A 19,553-nucleotide genomic window follows, 5' to 3' on the forward strand; every position below is an offset into this window, starting at 1 on the left:
AACTATCTGAAGGGGACAGTTCCGGGAGAAAAGCGACCACAGGGACATCTGTCAGCCTGGCTACTGTAATGGGATTTTACTCGTAAAAACCTCTTGCCAAGGACTCGATATTTTTAGTTTTCACATGCTAGTCCTTATACAATTTGTCTTTGCCAGTTCACTTACACCCGAAAGGTACTGACTACTGACAGACACGTGGGAGAAACCTCCCGCACGTCCAGTGCTGCTCCACTTCATTCAGTTACCGTCAAAGAACCAACCACGAGGCCGTCACGTGAACTGCGTGTTTATTAGCACTGGTGCTGCAACAGAGCGCCTCCAGTGAGCACGCGGAGCTGCATGCGGGTGACTGGACAGGTGAGGTGCAGACTGGGGACCGCGGGTCCTTACTTCTTCCACTCGTTCTTGTCGTAGTCCCACTTGGCCGAGAAGCCCTGGATGGGGGCCACCTTCATGTCGAGCATCCTCTTGGTCTGCTTGGCCACCCACTCCTCTTCAAAGGTGTGCGGGATGGGGCCGTACACTACAGTCCAAAACAACGGCGTGAGGTGACACTGTCTTGACAAGGTGTTTCTAAGCCAACACGTCACAGAGGTGAGTCTGCCCCATGGCACTAGCAACTTGATCAGCACCGTCATCGGCCACTCGACACCCACACCCACACCAACGTGCTGGTTTTAAACTCTGCGCACTGACAACTTGGTACTCCCAAATTACACCCTGGTTTGTAACAGTGAGCACGAAAACACAACGCTAGAGCAGAACGTATCCTGTGCAGGACACAGACGGCAGGTACACTGGCAAGCGTGCAGCCCAAGCAGGACCAAAGGCGACTCACGCAAGAGCGACAGTCACAGGCCTGTCACCGCCCCACGTCCACACGCAGAACGGGCCAACCTACCCCACAGAACAGAGAACACAGGACAGGCAGCACCAGAACCAGCAGGCAGCCCCACCGCCGGCCGAGCAGAAGCTGCTAGGTCTGAAGACCCAGACCTCTGGTGACTTGAGCTGCAGTCCCTGCATCCCAAACAGCCCCTGATGGTAAGAGTGTCCTCCTCCTCAGTCTAACTTCCACCACACCTTCTCCTTGACACCTGACCGCCAAGCAGATGAGCCACTGGAAACGTGCTGGGCTGGACAACCAAGCGTGGCCCGTTCAGGATCAATCAGCCGCAGGCCACACCACTTCAGTTCACGTGAGCCAGCGTCCCAAAGCTGGTGAACACTCCAGGATGGAGCCCAGATGGCAGAGCCTGTCTGTGTGACGGACCGCCCCACTCACCATAGTGCTTCTCCCAGATGAGGAGGAGCGCGGTGAAGCCGATGAAGAACATGGCCGCGCCCACCACCGTCTTCCACTCATTTGTGCTCCTGTTCATCTCGGCGAAGCTCTCCTTGAACTTAAGGCGGTACACTGAGGAGACAAAGGACCGTGCTGCGGGCACAGACGCCCACCTCGAGGTAGAGCTCCCCAGCACGGGGGGCGGGGGGGCACACGGAGTGAGGAGCACCACAGGCTTCAGGCCCCGACACCCCCTCACACTCGGCAGGGGGCAGTGTGTGGCGGAGCATGGAGTGAGAACCACCACAGGCTTCAGGCCCCGACACCCCCCTCACACTCGGCGGGGGGCAGCATGCGGTGGAGCATGGAGTGCCTCACACTGGGGGGGGGGGGGTGAGGAGCACCAAAGGCTTCAGGCCCCGACACACCCCTCACATTCGGCGCGGGGGGGCGTGCGGTGGAGCACGGAGTGAGAACCACCACAGGCTTCAGGCCCCGACACCCCCTCACACTCGGGGGGCGGGGGGAGATGTATGGAGACCCTGAAATTCCCCCTCATTTAGAGGAAGGCACGGCGCCCGTGTAACGTGCCTTCTTCCTGATGGCGTGCCAGCGATCTTCCATCAGTACTTAGCACACCCAGCCCCAGTGAGCGGAAGCGCTGAGGAGCTGCTCGCACATTTAAACCATCCCAAGTTCTACTCAGTGGCTCTGCAACCCTGCTCCTGCTCCTCCTGGGGGCTGGAGCCCATGAGCATGGACAGCGGCACCTGGGAGGGGGTTCAGCCAGCTGGCAGAGCTGATGCCCTGGACAGCCCCACAGATGCAGAGCACCGCCCCCCGCCCTCCCCAGCACACGGGTCTCTGGGCCCAGCCCAGATCCAGGAGAATTCTCGCCCAACGCAGGCTGCCCATGGTGCCGTCAATACCCACGTTCAACTTTCTCATCAATGGAGAGGCTGCTCCAGGAAGCCTTCTCCTTCTCCTTCAAGGCCTTCTGGCTGGCAGACAGGTTCTTGACATGGGCCACGTCGGGCAAGGGGTAGTCACGCCGGTCCACATAACTCGGGAGAGCATAATCTTCACTCTTTACAACACTTCCTAAAAAACATGTTGGACAAATATTTGAAATTCACGTAAGATCTGTTACAAACAAGGCAGTACTTTTAAGAACTGAAGTCAGTCCAGGTACGTGCACCCTGAAAACCTCAGTCATCCCAGGGGCTGTGGCCCCCATTCCAGACAACCACAGGACGGTCGTGTGACATGGGGACCAGGCTCGCCCCATGTGGCCCTGAGAGCAGGTGAGGACGGAGGGCAGATGGTAACAGCAGCACTCCTCATCACAGCAAAACAGCAACCTGCCAGGGAGAACGAGGGAGCACGTCCTGCAACTACCGGGGTTCACACAGAGTCTGGACAGCTACTCAGGTTCCCTGGACTAACTGGAGCCTGGAGTAAAAGGAGGCCATTCCACAAGGAACTCCAACTAATGGGGAAGAACAATATAAAACTCATAAAAGAAACAAGGGTTCAAAGTTCAGAAACAAAGACATGAAAAGATGGCTACTGTGGCACTGCTTATTACAGCAAAGTAGCAAATAACCTTAGAAATGTGTATCATGGAGCCATTTGGCTTGTTCAACAAAGGTTTAGAGTGCCTACTGTATGCCAAGTACTGTTCTAGCTCAAAATGGGAAGAGAGTCGTGTACACACCAAGTCACAGAATACCATCGGGGTTATATTTTCTTTTTAAGAATCTGAGGTACGTGTAGATACTCACATGAATATGCCACTAAACACAAGTTAAACCCAAGTTGTCATCAGCGGGAAGCAGGGATGAAATAGAGACTTCTGCCCAAAAAGATAAAAATTTCAGCACCTTCAAATTGGTGTGTACCCAATGTATCACTCTAGTAAAAAGGGGAAAAGTTCAAAAAGCAGGGGAAAAAAGAGTATCTTAAACTTTAAGGTTTTCCCTCAGCAAAAAGCTGTTTGATTCTACCCTGTATTTGCAAGGAAATTCTGTGTTCGGAACGAATCGAGGTATAAAGTCCTACAAAAACGCTTCACCTCCATTAGCTTAGTCTGAATGACTGAAATCTCCCAAACTGTGTTAACAACGGTGAAAGAAAACCTTGGATCTTAAACAAGCAGTAAAAGTCCTCCAAATGCTCACCAGTGCCTTGCCTATGACTAGCACACTCATATATTCATACCCAACCTTATCCCAAAGAGATTGAGATGAAATGGCTATTATTTTCATTTTAAAAGTTTTCATTTAAAACTTCCCAATTTTAAAACTCTAAGACGCTATTAAAATGATGAGTGGACTAAAAAGCACTCAGCTTACATGAGTTATTAAAAATGGATGTTAATTAGGGTGTTGAGAATGTTCTCAAGTTGATTACAGAATAATGGAGCAACTCAGCGAATGTACTGAAAACTGCTCAAGTGTAGCCTTTAATGTGTCAGGGTGTCATGGGAAATAGATCTAATAAAACTGTTATCAAGACACAAATGCTTATAACCTTGAAGCATCCTAAGCATAAAACTGCATTTTCTAGAACAAAAATGACTAATTCGTGACCTCACCGCTGCCAAGGGCTCTTCAGGACTTTTGGCCTGGTTCCCTAGTAAATGGGAAGGGTGGGGGAGGCCCCCATACAGACATATAAATGTTAACACACCAAACATTCCTTTTAAAAGGAAAGAAAAGCATAGATTTTGCATCCTAGTGAAGGTTATCATTTCTATCCTCGATCTGGATAGATACGGGGGCCTCTGCTGAGGAAATCCGGGGAATCTGAGCTCCCGTCTCAGTCCGACATGTCGCCACACGAACACCTGAGCTGCCAGTGGGGGCTCCCAATGGCTATTCTATGTGCAGAACAACTTCATGTATGACTTTACACGACCAGAAATCTAGAATGAAAGGACGAGACTCGTCTGAGAGACAGCAGCTTCCTCCACCCGCCTACCGTGTGCGCGAGAGGCAGCAGTGAGTAAGCCCGGCAAGTACCTGCTTCCAAAAGCTTACACTCAAAGAGGCAAACACCCCTCAAACTACCCGCAAACCCACAGCCTCTAAGGAAGCACACAGGGTGAGACAGGACCTTTTCCTGTAAAATGACACCAGCGCAGAGGGTACGACGCGAAGGAAGCACCATCTACACCTCTGGAGCTGAGGCAGGAGGCGGTGGCCTGGTACATCTGAGACACAAACTACCCATGGGGCAGGGAGCGAGCCACTGTGGAGCGCTGGTCTGGGCTGCTCTCTGCCTGTGAGTCTGATGTGATGAGGCCAGTGAGGCATGAGGAGCCAGCGGATGGCTGCACGCAGGGACCAACTACATCTGACTTCCTCTGCCTAAAGCAATACCTAAGAATAAGCCCTGGTCAGTGCTCCTGAAGGAGACAGAAGTTGGCTTCTCACAGAAGATCAGAACGACCAAAGGGACATGAAGGGACCTTCAGGGGTGATGGAAGTATTGCATGTCCTGATTGGAGTCACTGTCACACAGTTGAGTGAGTTTATCAAAATCCATAGAACATAACATCTAGAAAAGATAAACTTTCCTTTCTGTAAATTATACTTCAAACTGAACTAAACAAACAAAGAGCTAAAGAAATACATTAGCAAAACCAAAATGGAAACAAAAGGTAATCTTTGACCTAAGTGACTTTCTAGGCTTTTAGTGAAGGAATGTTTCTTTCTGTATGTATTAACAACTAAAATTTTTATTATCTACTCATTTAAATAACATTTCAATAATGCTTTTACTAAAATTATCTGTTTTAGAGTCTGTTATACTGAGCAATATAAAGGACATACAGAAATGTAACACCAAAGTATCACCAATTAAAGGACACAACATCAAGGAAAAAAAATCACACATAAAGCAGCTCAGACAAAAGCTCCTGAGTCCCTGGATACATGAGTCTTGCTCTTGACTGCATCACCCATCACTCAAGCCTTGCACTTGACTCCCCAGTAACACAATCTGTCACAATGACTCCCATTTCCTCCTCCTGCTTGCTTTCCCTCTGCCTGGAATAACATTCCGCTCTTGAGTGTGAGGGAACCCCACCAGCCCTTCAGCAGAGCAAGGCCTCTCCTCCAGAAGCCCCTCCCCGTACCTCAGACCAGGCTAAATGCTTCTCCTCCGAGCCTATCTCTCACTGAAACACTGCCTACCTGTATCTTTCCTCTCCAGATTGCTGGGACTCTGGAGTAATTCCACGTCTCATATTCCTTTATTGTAAGTGTCTAACACTGACAGCTACAAAGATGCTTGATAAATGCAAAACTCAACTTGCTATGTGCCAGGCTCTGAACTAGGTTCTTTAAGTACATTTCAGGTGAGAGAAGAGATTCCTAAACTTGAGCAGCAAGTCCAAGGCAGAAATGAAATTAAACCCAGTCCATGTTCCTTCCCTTCTGCTGTCCCAATAATTTAAACAATATTCAAGGTAAGTGGCTAGACGGTGGGGGTGGGGGTTGGTGGAGGGTATGGAACAGTAAAGTCAGGTATAGGGTGGATCTCTTAAAAGGTGTGGAACTTGAACCTGAAAACATGGGAAGGGAAGGGAAGGAAAGAGGAGAAAATATCAGTATAAGCGAAGACTCAAACTAGGAGTCATTAAAACTCTAATCTAGAACTAGGCACCATTACACTGCATGTATCTCCCTTCAAATTCCTCAACAAAATGTGATCAGGATCAAAGCTCTCCACATCTGCAACTAGCACAGGGCCTTACTAGCAGCAGAGCAAAAAGAAAGATTACACTTACCATGGGCCCGAACACACACCGAGGTGGAAATTGCACGCCTACCAATCAGGCTAAATACTCTGGTTGCCAACATTCTGAAAGATAAAAACATACCTTCACTATGAACAAGGGTAAGCACCTATTAGGAATGATTCTTTTTGCCCCAGTGCATTCTGGAAATCAATGCAATTCTTTTTTTTCTTTTTCTCCCCAACATAAGTGACCGGTTCTTCATTACTGATTGTAAACTTTTAAAATAACCTAGGATGAGGATTTTTTTTTTTTTTTTTTTCCTCAGCAGACAGCATGTTTTAATGGAGCGTCCTTATAAACCAACTGTCTCATATACATACACTTAAAGCAACTGATAGAAAACTGGTTTGTTTGAGGGATTTTGCTCTCTTTTTTTGCCTTGGTTTTTTTAAAAAATCAGCTTTCTTAAAAAGCAAAGAGGGAAAAAAATAGTTTAAGGAGACTGGAAAAGCTAGAATGTGCTGCCAGTAACGGGCTCCACCATCTAGAGGGAAAAGGTAAACAGTTTCAAGTAACTAAGAGACACGCACCGCATTCATTATTTGGTTACAGACCTAATATGTGCCCCGGCTTAGAAGAGGAAATGAAGGGGAATGGATGCAAAGGTGGCCTGATCCACTTTCAATCCCTGCAGGACAACGAATGACCGGGATGACACATCTCTCACGCGGGCCTTTTCAGGGTCAGGCCCCGCTCCCCTATTGCCCCTTCAGGGGGCTGCTGCTGATGGAAAAGATCCCGAACTCATTCAGAAAGCAGCCCACTAGAGGCAGAATCAACAAAAGCATGACGTCAGGGCCGAACTCGCCTCCTTTTCCCGTGTTTTCTCCCCGGCCTGGCCCGCGCCTGAGCGAGTGCCGAGCGTTTACCAGGCCAGGAAGCGGGGCGCCTCCCTCGGAGCCCCGTTACACCCCGGGCGGTGGCGCAGCACCGTCGGGAGGGGCGGCCGGGAGCCCGCAAGGCAACCTGCCCTCAGGCCCCCGCCCTCGGCCAGCGGACACTCCAAGGTCAGAGCCGCAACCAGCCCGCGGCTGCGGAAGGACAGGTGGAGACCGGCCGGATGCTTCCAGGCGTCATATAAGCAGGGACCAGGCGGCTCCCGAGCCCGGAGCCCCCAAGGGCCGGCCTCAATGTCACCGGGACAGGAGGCCCAGTCGTCAGTTCCCTGTGGGCGCCCAGCGGTGGGCACGCAGGCCCGAGGACTCCCAGGGCTCGACCCTCCTCAGCCTCGCGGCGCGGACCCGCCACCGCCCGCCTCACCTGATGCCACCGACCAGCCGCTGCCCACCGTCCCCGCCGCGACCGCCCTCTAAGGCTCGGCTGCCTGCGACCGGAAGACAGCGAGACCGAGCCGCGGAGCACCACGGGATCGAGGAGGACTCCACCCCGCGCCCGACCGCGCGGGAGGTCACAGGACCGGAAGTAGGTCGAGCGGCGAACGTCGTAAAACGCCGGACTGGGCGGCTTTCCGGCGGCCACTGGACGTCCGCTTTCCGGCGGCGCCCGGCGGAAAGCGCCAGTGGAGTCTTAAGGTGGCCGCGTCGGCCTCTCCCGGGTGGTTAGCCGGCGTCTGAGGAGCGGAGCTCGAGCGGGTCTGGGCCCGTGAGGGGCCCTCGCCAGCCGCGGGGCCGCGCCAGGGAGCCGCCGCCTCGTCCTCCTTCTCCCCTGAGGCGCCGCGCGGCCAGGCAGCGGATCCAGGCCTCGGCCGGCGCCGGGCCTCCGGGGCCCTCCCGGGCTCAGCATGCCCGGGGTGAAGCTGACCACCCAGGCCTACTGCAAGATGGTGCTGCACGGCGCGAAGTACCCGCACTGCGCCGTCAACGGACTGCTCGTGGCCGAGAAGCAGAAGCCACGCAAGGAGCACCTGCCCCTGGGCGGCCCGGGCGCCCACCACACCCTCTTCGTGGACTGTATCCCCCTCTTCCACGGCACCCTGGCCCTCGCCCCCATGCTGGAGGTGGCCCTCACCTTGGTAAGCGCGGAAAGGGGCTTGCCTCAGAGTTAGCGGGACAGGAGACGGGCTGACAGTCGGCTTCCGAGCCGTCCCGGCTAGAAGGTCAGGGTGGTCCAGCCGGAGTCTCGGGACCCAGCACCGCCGAGTTCGCCGTGATCGTGAACGGACGACCCGCGAGAGCGCGTTGGTCTTTGCCCGCACGCACTTAGCAAGAGCCCCGCAGGTGGCAGGCAGCTCGTCGTTGCAGCGGCCGAAGGGGCGACCTTAGTCGTCCCGGGTGTTTTTAGAACGCCTTAGGCGACGGAAAAGGCACCGATTTTCTCACACCGGTAGCCCTTATAGAGACAAGCCGCTGTGAACCGAGCGTCTGTATTTGGAATTTTGAGTCGCGGGGAGTTTGGACGTTGCCGTTGGGCTCGCGCTCACCGTCGCGCGGCCGGATCCGTGTCTGCCGTAGGTGTCAAGGCGCGGTTCTAACCACGTTACTGCCCCGGGACACCCAGGGTGGACCCACGGTTAGAAAGGCGGCGTCGAGCGCTCCGTGAACAAGAGCTTGTCTGTCTTCCTTAGTGATATCTGGAATGCAACCGTGATTTTAAAAGCTGAAGACTGTGTGTGGAATTTGAAAGCCAGAGCAGACTTGGCCTTCCAGCCCGCACACTTCTGTGGGTCTGCTCATGACTGATTTATTTGAAGTACAGTGGGAAAAGGTGTGGCGTAGGAACAGACCGACTGGTTATTGAATTTTGGGCCGTAGTTGTTGAGGTATGGTGACCAGTGAAGGAAAAAAGACGACCTGTAAATTGGAGTTAAAACCTTAGGGAGGAGTAGGCTCAGACCTGCCTGGGTTGAGGTAGAATTTTTCGAATATGTATAAACTAAGATACTAAAAGAGAATTAGTTGATTCATGCAAAGAGTAGTTAAGTTTGAGAAGAGTAGTAGAAATCCTTTTTCTCTACATCCCAACAAGTAAAATGAATCCATTTTGTAAATACCTAATTATGACACCCATGTAAATTCTTAATAAGCAGGAAGTATCTTTAGACCAGCAGTCCTTGCCTAAGCTTACTGGGCACATCTTTGAGTACTTGTTAAACTGAGTCATTGTGTGAATTTTTTCCTATCATCATGGGGCAGAACATAGATAGAAAGTAGATGATGTGTATAGAATCAACATTTTAGCTCCTGAAGAAATGTGCTGTTGGTATCAGTGTGTTCCTGGGGTATGCGTGTGTCTGTTTTAATGCAAGTCTTTTGAGCTTCCTGTCTTGATTATTCTATCAAGATAACTGTGTGGTGATTGGATATGTGCAGTGCAGTCGGTCACTCGCAGGGAACTCTATTGACCAGTAGTATTAAGCAGGGTTATCCAGCTTTCCAGTAGAGCCAAGCCTGTGCTTGGGGGAAGGATATTGCTATGGATCAAATACAGTACGTGTGTAGCGGTTGAACTTGTACCAGGCAGACAAGTACAGTACTGAAGAATAAGTGCCATATGGGGGGGTCAAGCAGAAAGTGGGGAGGGGTCCGCTGACCCAGGCTGGGAGAGTCAGGGAGGGCAGGCTGCCCAGAGAAAGGGACATGCAAGTGGTGGCCCAAGGGGCAAGGCTGGAGGAAGGGGACAGAGGGACCAGGTGAAAACCGGGCGGGGGGGGGACGACACACTTTTAGAGATGAGCTAGAAGGTAGAGTATAAAGGGACCAGACAGAGAGAGACGTGAGCAGTGGACAGACTTCATCGTAGAAATCATTCAGGGGCACTGCTCGCTCTGCACCACTGCATCTGTACTCCAGATGCACCTTCGAGTGTTTCCCCAAGTGTGCCCTTCAGTGTTGGAGTCTCCTGTCCAACAGAATTAAGTGCAAACTAGGTTTTCTGCACTTAGCCTCTTTTAAGACAGTAAAAACTGTCTGAATGTCTGTCCTACCAAGCAATATGGTAATTTGTGCTCACTTTTCTTATATTGATCAAAACTTTGAATCATAGACTCAGCATTTAACAAGTAGGAGAACAGTGTCAATTGAGTACAAATTAAATAACTTTGAAAATAAAGTCATAAAGAAAAAAATTGCCATTTGAAACCATCTACAAGTTTTTGTGTTACTGTTAAGATATTTAAGTTTATATCATTCAGATTTTGTCTTAGCAACTTTATAACCTGAAGGCAATGAAAAATCTCAGCCACAGTTTATCAGCTGTAGAAAATGTTTTAATAAAGCATTTAAATCCATAAAACTATAAACGAGGCCTAATTCTGATGGCTTGTTTCTATTCAGGGAGTTTTGTATTGGGTTATTTTTGATAAGTGGGAAAGACTGACTTGATATTCTGTCCATCAAAGGGCAGCATCAAATTCCTTTGCAAGGCTTTTCATTATAATTTTCCATTTAAAAAAAAATCCATGCATTTCTGGGTGCTTTCTATTTTTTTTTAAGTACTTAGGCCTGTTATCTTAATTTATCCTTATAACCCTTTGACGTAAGTAGTGATGGAATTATTTCTAATAGCAAAAACCCATAAAATGTCAGTAGGGAAATTAGCATAAAGCTGCTGTTTGCCTAAGCCCTCTTTGTCCTCCCCCCCCCCACACACACCCCCACTGTGATTTCCTAGTGCTGGGAGCTGCTTGTTGGTACCTTCTGCTCTGATGACTTCTCATTTGACTTGGGCCTGGGATTCCTTCTGCTGCCCCCATGTGTGCTTTGCCTGTGCTCATCTGCACAGGCTACCGCCCCTCTGGCTCTTCGCTCAGCCCCCTACTTCCTCCTGGGAGGGGGAGCTGGCTGCTCTGGGCTCTCCTTTCAGTTCTTCCCGTGACCTTCGCTCTCTGTTCCCAGGCCCCTTATCTCCAGCGCTCTTCCTCCAAAGCCAGCTCCTCCTCATGGAAGAATCAGCTGCTGATTTAAGGATCTTTTTCTTCTCCGTGAAACTCGCCAACCCCTCTAGTTTTAGACTCCAGGGCCTGGGTGTTGCTGCAGACAGGGAGGCTCCCAGACACCTAGCTTGTAAGTGACCAGCGTGGGAGCAGCACCCTCCTTGGGGTGACTTACTTAGCAGCTCCCTGCCTTGCCTGCTTTGTGGCTGTGGTCACGGAAGTGCATGCAGTATTATGAGAACTCCAGGTGCCTCGCTCATGCGGACACTAGCAAGTTTGCCAAGAGAAGCTGCTTTCTTTGTCCAGCCTAGCTGGGAATGGACGAGTGGGCCCGAGCCTGTAGTAGTTCTCCTGCATGTCTGCGAGGGAGCAGGCCTGAAAGACGTGAACAGAGGGTGGCGGCTTGTGCCAAGGTGACAGTGTCCTTTCCATCTGAAAAGTAAAGGAAACCGCATAAGTGAAAGCAGGATTTGGACCTTGTATCAAAGTCACTTGCCAGGTATCAGAGTGCCATCGTGAACATTTTCATTTTGATTGTTCACAAGATGCATCACAGGAGGACACCATAGCAGCAGAAATGAATTCACTGAGAACAGAGTTCAGACAGCTTCTCAGCTCTTTTGCTTTGTCCTGCCCCACTTGGAGGGTACGAGTTGCCTACTGTATAATCTGCCACTTAAATCCACTTGGGCTTTTTGTTAACAAGCTGTTTGGGCTGACTGCAGGATTCTGAAACCCCTCAAGAGCCACCTGCCCCATCCCCACTCGGCCGACTGTCCATGCTGCTTGCCTCCTGCAACACACCGACTCTGCTATGCTGCGTCACTCACTGATGATGTCTGGTCCACTGAAGCTTGTGTTCGCCACTCGGTGGACTCTGATGGCTGGTTCTCCAGTCATCAACTGGTGGCTACTGGTGTCTCTCTGGACAGTGGACAGGCTGTGCCTGCCCATCACAGGCATCCAGACTTCATTTGGTGGTTCTTATTTGAATCATTTTGTGACCTGGTTCACTTTGGGAGCAGCCTCTTCAAAGAGTTCTACTAGGAGTTCCCTGAGGTCCAGTAGTTAGGACTCGATGCTTTCCCTACCGGGGCCTCAGGTTCAATCCCTGGCTGGGGAACTAAGATTCTGCAAGCCATGTGATGCAGCCAGAAAAACAAACAAAAAGCAAAGAGTTCTACTAGAAGTTTAAGGTCGTGACACTATTTTTCTGCTAGAATTTGGTTAGGCCTTTAGAGTGTTTTATATAGGAATCCACCCCTCTTTAGGTAAAGTGTCAGTTGAGGTATGTTCGTTTGTCACAAGAATCCACCATCCTGTCAGATGCCTTCTCTGCTGTCTGAGCACAGGTACAGGGTTACCCTGTGTGTTTCCTGGAGACTGAATCCCAAACCATTCCCTTCAGCCCAGAAGCAAGATTGGGGAGCAGCTTAGACTGCTCACTGAAGACTGCTGTGGGAGCTCCCGATGGCCTGGTGTCAGGGTTTGGTGCTCTCACCGCCGTGGCCTGAGTTCAGCGTCTGGTCAGGGAACTGATACCCTGCACTTGTGGTGCAGCCTGCTGCAGGATAGCAGCAGTGGGAAATAATCATCTTATCCTTGCATTAAAGGTAGCTGTGGTAGGCCCAAAAAAATGCCCCCCCCCCAAGATGTCCACGTCCTAGTTCTTGGACCCTTGGACAGGTAACCTTACGTGGAACAAGAGATGGCAGATAAGATTGAGTTAAGGATCTTGAAATGCGATGATTATCCTGGATTATCTGATAGACCCAGGGTTCACATAAGAGGGTCCACATAAGAGGCAGCAGGGTAAGAGTCAGAGAAGAGAATTTTGACCACAGAAGCAGGGGTCAGAGTGAGACAGCCACCACCCGAGGAATGCAGTGACCTGTGACCTCTCCATGTTGGAAAAGGCAGGGAGCAGATTCTACCCTCAAGTCTCCGCCAAGAGGCAGCCCCACAGACTTGTTTTTGACTTCCGACTTGTGAGACAGATCTGTGCTGTGTTAGGCCACTAAGTGTTCATACCAGACTCAGGACACTCTCTGTAGTTGTGACTCTGGATGGAAGAGCAGCCCACAATGCGGAGCCAGGCGAGGGGCGCAGAGGTGGGCAGACGTGAGGATCACCTACATGAGGACGCCCTCAAGAGACCAGTCTTCGATCAGAAACAGAGGCTAAGAGGGTGACACCAAAGGGCGGGCCAGTGGGTGGGTGTGAGTTCAGGAAATGGGACCAAGTGCCAGATTTTAGAACTAGGCTATGCCCTTGGATACCACGTGGAGGTAAATTTAGAAAGAAATGAAAGAATTTTGCTGCTGTAAGCAGCAGTAGAGTTTCCAAGACTCATTCTTTTAAGAGGTGATAGAAATAAAATATAAGTAGTTGTGGAATAATTTGCCTCAAAGTTAGAGTGAAAGAGCCATTATAAATATTTTGGCGACATAGCCCTCATCTCTTGGGTGGATGACCAAAGCCTCTAATTGGTTCATTGAGCCTTGGTTTTGACCCAGTATGGTAATTTGTGAGCTCTTAGGAGGGCAGAATTACTATTCTAATCCTCGTGTGAGCCAGGGAACCTTGGACTGTGACCATTTTGTAATGTCTGCTTTTAGTCATAAAGGAGACTGTTGGAGTCCCAAACCAGAATTTGAGAAAAAGAACGAATAGAGCTATGTTTAAAAAGGGAAAAGAAAGAAAAGAAACCCTTTTTAACCAGTTAATTCACTTTGGAAAAAATTGAGGATCAGTTGTATCTCTTCTTTTGCAAGCTGAGAATAGAATTTCCTGCAGTGTATTATTAAAATTCCGTTACAGCAAAACAGGACGACCTTTTGTTTTTAATAATCGCATTAGATCTGCAGGATGCTAAATCTGATGAGAGAAGAGTGGCATTGTAAAACAAAAAACTTAGCCAGAAGGAAAAACATAAATACAGTATACTAACGCATATATATGGAATTTAGAAAGATGGTAACAATAACCCGGTGTACGAGACAGCAAAAGAGACACTGATGTATAGAACAGTCTTATGGACTCTGTGGGAGAGGGAGAGGGTGGGAAGATTTGGGAGAATGGCAATGAAACATGTAAAATATCATGTAGGAAACGAGTTGCCAGTCCAGGTTCGATGCACGATGCTGGATGCTTGGGGCTGGTGCACTGGGACGGCCCAGAGGGATGGTATGGGGAGGGAGGAGGGAGGAGGGTTCGGGATGGGGAACACATGTATACCTGTGGCGGATTCATTTTGATATTTGGCAAAACTAATACAATTATGTAAAGTTTAAAAATAAAATAAAATTAGAAAAGAAAAAAAAAATCTGCAGCCATGCTCCTGTTTAAAAGCATGCCACAGGGAAGTGTGTGAGTGCATGCACGCGTGCTCCCCTGCACCCCACATCCCAGCACAAGGGTTTTCATAGTGTATTACAAGGAATACTGAAATAACAGTACTGAAGGACTTGACTTTGAAAGAGACTCAGATTCCCATGCTGCTTCTGTTTTCTGGCTGTGCAAGCTTAGAACCTCTCTGAGCTCTTTAGTTTGCTATCTGTGAAGGATTGATTTTAACGACCTGAAGGCTTGTTCAAGCCCCAGAAGGCGTCAGTGCTTCATCTTGTCAGAGAAAGTGGATAACACTGGTTCCCCCTCACCCACGGCACTACACCCATTTATTATGTGTCTGCGCTGGAGCCTTCTGCTAGGACTAGGGGAGGAGGTCATTCCTAGTGTCCAGCCTCACACCCCACCCCACCCCCGGCCATTGCAGGCTCCTCCTCTGTGGGAAGACACTCCACCTCTGAGAGAGGGGGAGCCTATGCTCTTTGCTTTCTCTGACCTCCTATGGACTGTGGAAAAGCTAATTGCGGTGGCCTTCTTTCCCCTGAACACCCATACACCCATTTGGTGTGTGTTTGTTTTTTGGTGGCCATACCACCACCATAATTTGGTGGGATCTCAGTTCCCCAACCAAGGACTGAACCTGGGCCACAGCAGTGAAAGCCCAGAATCCTAGAAATCCTATGGACAGAAGAGCCTGGTGGGCTACAGTCCATGAGGGTTGCAAAGACTAGGACACAACTTAGCGACCGAACAACAGAGGCCACCAGGAAACTCCCGCATTTCATTCTCGTAGGGAGGAGGATACAGGAGTTCTGTTTGTCTTGTCCCAGCATTTGGTTGAGGGAGGGAGGTTCCTTTGTTTATTGAGACTTGATGTTTAAGGAAAAAGCATTCACCTTTTCTTCCCAAATTTTGTTCTCTTTTCAGATTGATTCGTGGTGCAAAGATAATAGCTACGTGATTGCTGGTTATTATCAAGCTAATGAACGAGTAAAGGATGCCAGGTATATCCCTGTGAAACCCCTCGAAACCCCTCAGTGGGCTCCCGGTGCAGAATCTGTCAGAACAGCCCCTCCGTGCTTGTAGATAGAACTGCAGGGGTGCTGGGGCGCAGTCTGTGAAACAGTGCCCCTCCGTGCTGTTGATAGTATTCCAGGAGGGCTGGGGTGCGGGTCATTCCAAACACCAGTTATTCTAAAGACTCAGATGAATGCTGGGATTCTGTCCTGTGTTGTCTTTATTTTGCTTAAAGGGAATTCTGAAAGCGAAAGCAACAGTCCAGCGCCTCCTGTTCAGTCCCCCCTCCGCTGTGCCTTGCTTCCCATTCCCAAACTGGGATTGATGTAGGGCAGAGCACCAGGCAAGAACTCCACTCTTTTTGGGGGTTAAAAAAAAAGCAACTTTAGGTTTGGTGTTCTTTGGGTCTGCTGCTTTGACGAAAGCATGGTGTTTGCTACTTTCCCCATATAATAGGTCTTGTTTTCTTTTATCCAGCTAGTTGCCCCCATGGTGGTTCTCACTAAGAGCAAAGCTGAGATCTTTGCTTTGTTTCTGCATCAATGTCCTAGCAGAAAAACTGATAACATCCTAATGTTAGGGTAATTTGAGGTGGGCTTAACAAGCTGGTTATCTCCAGAGGTGTGAACCGTCTGTCAGAGAAAGGAGGGTGGTGCAATTACCCAGAGCTGGTGACAAAAGCTGGCACCTGCCCTGCCTGAAGGAATGAAGATGGGTCGGGTCAGGAAGTTGTGTCCACCCCCCCACCCCCACCGCCCTGAGAAGAACAGTGTCCTTTGGTCAAGGGATATGGCCAGCAGCCAGCCTGACATGATCTCACAGAGAGAGTCCCAGAGGAGTCGGCACCCTGAGCAGCCAGAGGCACGAGCTGGGTGACCCTGAAGCTTTGCTCATGTGGCCAGGCAGAGCTGATGGGCTCCCGTGTCCAGGCAGTCAGGGGGTGCAGTGAAGGGCCCCAGACCAAATGCCTCCCGGATTCATGTCCACTCGCCCAGCATAGGCAAGTGGTGGGACTCAGTAGCATTTGGGGAAGTAATACAGTAAGCCAATGGAGCACTTCCAGAGATGTGAACTGTTTTGTTCTAGAGGACTGGGCCCAGTCAGGACTGAGGGTGGCAGGGTCCCCAGCACAGCGTGGACTCAGAGCGGCTTCTGTGCCAGCCTCTCTGTGGACGACATGCAGAGCTGCTTTCTGATCCCTGATTCTTCAGCTTTTCCCAAGACATCTCTGACTGTTTGGTCCCTGCATCCGTGCATGCCTCTGGTTTCTCCTCAGTGCGTCTCTTACCAGCCCCTCCTTCGAGTCCACCTGCCTCCCTATGTTGATGAACTGGAGCCTGTTCACGGCCTGTGTCAGTCTTGGTCTTATTACACGAAGGAAGCTGCCAGAGTGTGAATCCCCTGCCCCAGGCCAAGCTCTGTGGTGAGCTGAGCCACGGACTCCTGGCCCTTGCCCTCAAGCTGCTGCACTGAACTTGGAAGACATTGGAACCCAGGCCTGTGGTGCAGGCCCCGGAGCCCGTACTGTGCGGGTGGTGCGGGGGCTGTGGCAGCAGGAGCAGGAGGCACTCCACCCACAGCCGTGACAGAGGAGCCTCCGGGAGGGTGTGGACAGATGAGCCGGTGGCTGCGGGACTCCGGCCCTCGAGACACCTGTGCAGCGCTGCCTTCACTCTAAGGGCTTTCCAGGGTGACTGGGGAATGAGACTCCCTGGGGCCCTTTGTCTATTACATTGTTTTTTGTTTCATTTTTCTTAATACGATGCTGCAGATAATCACACACCTCTGTAAATTTTCAATTTTAAAGGTAAAAATAGAATACTGGCTAAATTTATTTTTATAAAGCATTAAGCCTGCTTTTTTCACCTCAATCACGACGACAGGGTTGTAACTGTATAGTGTGTTTCTTTCTGGTTCAGTCCCTGCTTCAGAAAGCTGAGACTGATTGTACAGAGGGAAAGATGCACGAAAAGACAAGGGCCCCTGCTCTGCCCTGAGCAGAGCAACAAGTCACTGCAGCGGGATCACAGTCCCCAAAAGCTACTTAAATGGGTGTAACCCCACACGGGAGGTAGCTTACTGGTGCTGTTGGTCTTTGTGTCATTGCTGTTTACTCTGCCACAGGCAGACAGTGTTGCCCAGCGTCAGCTAAAACTTGGTAACCTCGCTGGTTCTTCCCTCTCAGTCCAAACCAGGTAGCAGAAAAGGTGGCCTCCAGAATCGCCGAGGGCTTCAGTGACACGGCTCTCATCATGGTGAGTCACTGTCGCTCGCTCCAGAGTCCTGTGTGTGGGGACAGCTGCTGAGCAGCCTCTTGCTGACGGGGAGCTTTGTCTGTGAGCGGTTTCCTTTCTGCAGGTACTTACTTCATCAGACCATGGCCTCCTTCGGCCGTCTTCTCCCAACTGCAGGCTTAAAGTTGCTGAGTCAGGGCCGCTGCAGTCATGGCACACGGGTGTCCAGAGGTGGGGGGTCTTTCAGCTACAGTGGGTCTCAAAGTGGGATCCCCACGCTCACAGTATCAGTACCACCCGGGAATCTATTGGAAATGCAGGTTCTGGGGGCCTAGGAATCTATGTCTCCATAAGCTTCCAGATGATTCCAATGTACACTCAAGTCTGAGACGCATTGAATTAGGTCAACCAGCACAGCAGAGGGAGCAGGGACGGACATAGCTCATGTCAGGAGCCCTGTTCCTCTCAGTTCAGATGAAATTCTAACAGGGAAGGCAGCGTAACGTTTGGAAGCTTCGGGTGTGTGAGAAAGCAGTCAAGTACTCAGTGCTTCTCCCATGTGATGCACCGTGAGCCTGGGCTGTGGTGGTGTGCACTCTGAGGCGGGGTGTCTGCTGTAGTGGGCAGTGTTGCGCCCGTCCCTGACATCCCTGTGGAGTCCTCCCCCGTGGGAGAGCCCCAGGGAGGGACCCGCAGGCTGCCGTGGAGGTCCTGGCTCTGTTCGCGAGTGCGCCCTTCGTCTCGTTGCAGGTAGACAACACTAAGTTCACGATGGACTGTGTAGTCCCCACGATCCACGTGTATGAACACCACGAAAACAAATGGCGCTGCAGAGACCCGCACTAGTGAGTGCCCATTCCCGGGGGGGCCCGTGGGCCGCGTGCGCTGGGGCCAGTCCCGGCACGCTGCTTGCATAGGAGACCTGACCCCCGCCTCCTGGGTTTTTAAGCTACATGTTCTCTAGAGAAGTGTGCACACCTCATACAGAAGTCACGGGTGTTCCTCAGCCCCCAGAGGACAGGCCTACAGGGTTTCCAAGCAGTGGGGACATCCTGTCACTCACGGGTCTCCCCTCCCAATCCCCGGCCACCTTTCCCTAAGCCAGACCCTCTTCCCAGGCTTTTGTGGTTTATTTGCAATCAGTCATCTACCTCCAGCTTTTTCAGAATTTCATTTGAAGGTTATCTCTTGGATGTTTCATATCCTTTATATGTATCTTCATGTGTTTAGATGTGTTTGCTAGAGTTCACCCTTGGCTTCCTTTATACTACTCTGCGCGCGGCTGGTTTCCTGTTTACTCTATTGAAAAGCCACGCGTTTTGAGTAAGAGGCTGACTTCTCCTGTCTCACCTCATAGTGATTACTGTGAAGACTGGCCAGAGGCCCAGAGGATCTCAGCATCGCTCCTGGACAGCCGGTCCTACGAAACACTCGTGGATTTTGATAACCACCTGGATGACATTCGGAATGACTGGACAAATCCAGAGATCAATAAAGCTGTTCTGCACTTGTGTTAGGGAGGGGTTTCAATGACTGGTCTCTGGGTGTTTCCACTACACTGAAGAAGAGAAGTTATTTTTAAATGTAAATAAAATATCACAGTTGGTGTGGAAAGCTGACAGTTTTCAGAAGTGGCGTGTGCCTTGAGAGAGGGCAGAATGTCCATCAGTCACCTGTCTAATGCAAAGTCTCTAGACCAGGTACAGACCATCCCATCCGACCACCCTGTGGAGCCTTCCCAGTTGTACATGGCTATAGTTCTTCAAATCAAAGCTATTTCTGCTTGTCCAAGATTGTTCCTATTAAACAATTTTAACTAACCTTTTATAATCTGGAGAGAATACTTTTTAAAGCATATGAACTGTCTTTAAAAAAAAAAAAAAAAAAGCCCAGATCTTATACCCAAAATAGAGTGTTTGTGAGTTTTCATCCTGTTTGAGTTAATATCGTCCAGCCTGGGGATCAGGCCTGTGCCTGGTGTGCCGGTGCCAAGCTGTGTCTGAGAGCCAAATGCTGGTGTGCACAGCCAGG

At 50.5% G+C, this 19,553-nt stretch overlaps 2 protein-coding genes across 2 annotated transcripts; one reads left to right on the forward strand and one right to left on the reverse strand.

Moving 5' to 3' along the window:
* Nucleotides 1–270: 270 nt before the first annotated feature.
* Nucleotides 271–7,485, reverse strand: COX4I1 (cytochrome c oxidase subunit 4I1). The gene is made up of 5 exons (XM_005892419.3): nucleotides 7,353–7,485; nucleotides 6,081–6,154; nucleotides 2,219–2,386; nucleotides 1,286–1,417; nucleotides 271–523 (listed from the first exon to the last, which is right to left on the reverse strand). Exons 2-5 carry the CDS (start codon nucleotides 6,151–6,153, stop codon nucleotides 387–389), a joined length of 510 nt encoding a protein of 169 aa, XP_005892481.1. The 5' UTR covers nucleotide 6,154; nucleotides 7,353–7,485; the 3' UTR covers nucleotides 271–386.
* A 107-nt stretch (nucleotides 7,486–7,592) lies between these two features.
* On the forward strand, nucleotides 7,593–19,342 carry EMC8 (ER membrane protein complex subunit 8). Its single transcript, XM_005892418.3, has 5 exons — nucleotides 7,593–8,064; nucleotides 15,199–15,275; nucleotides 17,474–17,543; nucleotides 18,273–18,367; nucleotides 18,880–19,342. The coding sequence occupies exons 1-5, from the start codon at nucleotides 7,834–7,836 to the stop codon at nucleotides 19,037–19,039; spliced, it is 633 nt and encodes a 210-aa protein (XP_005892480.1). The 5' UTR covers nucleotides 7,593–7,833; the 3' UTR covers nucleotides 19,040–19,342.
* Nucleotides 19,343–19,553: the final 211 nt, after the last annotated feature.

Source organism: Bos mutus, chromosome 18, assembly GCF_027580195.1.
Source record: "Bos mutus isolate GX-2022 chromosome 18, NWIPB_WYAK_1.1, whole genome shotgun sequence".
NCBI lineage: Eukaryota > Metazoa > Chordata > Mammalia > Artiodactyla > Bovidae > Bos > Bos mutus.

Coding starts and splice junctions, on each gene's coding strand:
- EMC8 (XM_005892418.3), top strand. CDS start 7,834: ATGCCCGGGGTGAAGCTGACCACCCAGGCCTACTGCAAGATGGTGCTG. Junction 15,276..17,473: donor GAACGAGTAAAGGATGCCAG/GTATATCCCTGT, acceptor CTTCCCTCTCAG/TCCAAACCAGGTAGCAGAAA. Junction 18,368..18,879: donor CGCTGCAGAGACCCGCACTA/GTGAGTGCCCAT, acceptor CTCACCTCATAG/TGATTACTGTGAAGACTGGC.
- COX4I1 (XM_005892419.3), bottom strand. CDS start 6,153: ATGTTGGCAACCAGAGTATTTAGCCTGATTGGTAGGCGTGCAATTTCC. Junction 2,387..6,080: donor GGTGTGTGTTCGGGCCCATG/GTAAGTGTAATC, acceptor CATGTTTTTTAG/GAAGTGTTGTAAAGAGTGAA. Junction 1,418..2,218: donor CATTGATGAGAAAGTTGAAC/GTGGGTATTGAC, acceptor TTGTCTCCTCAG/TGTACCGCCTTAAGTTCAAG.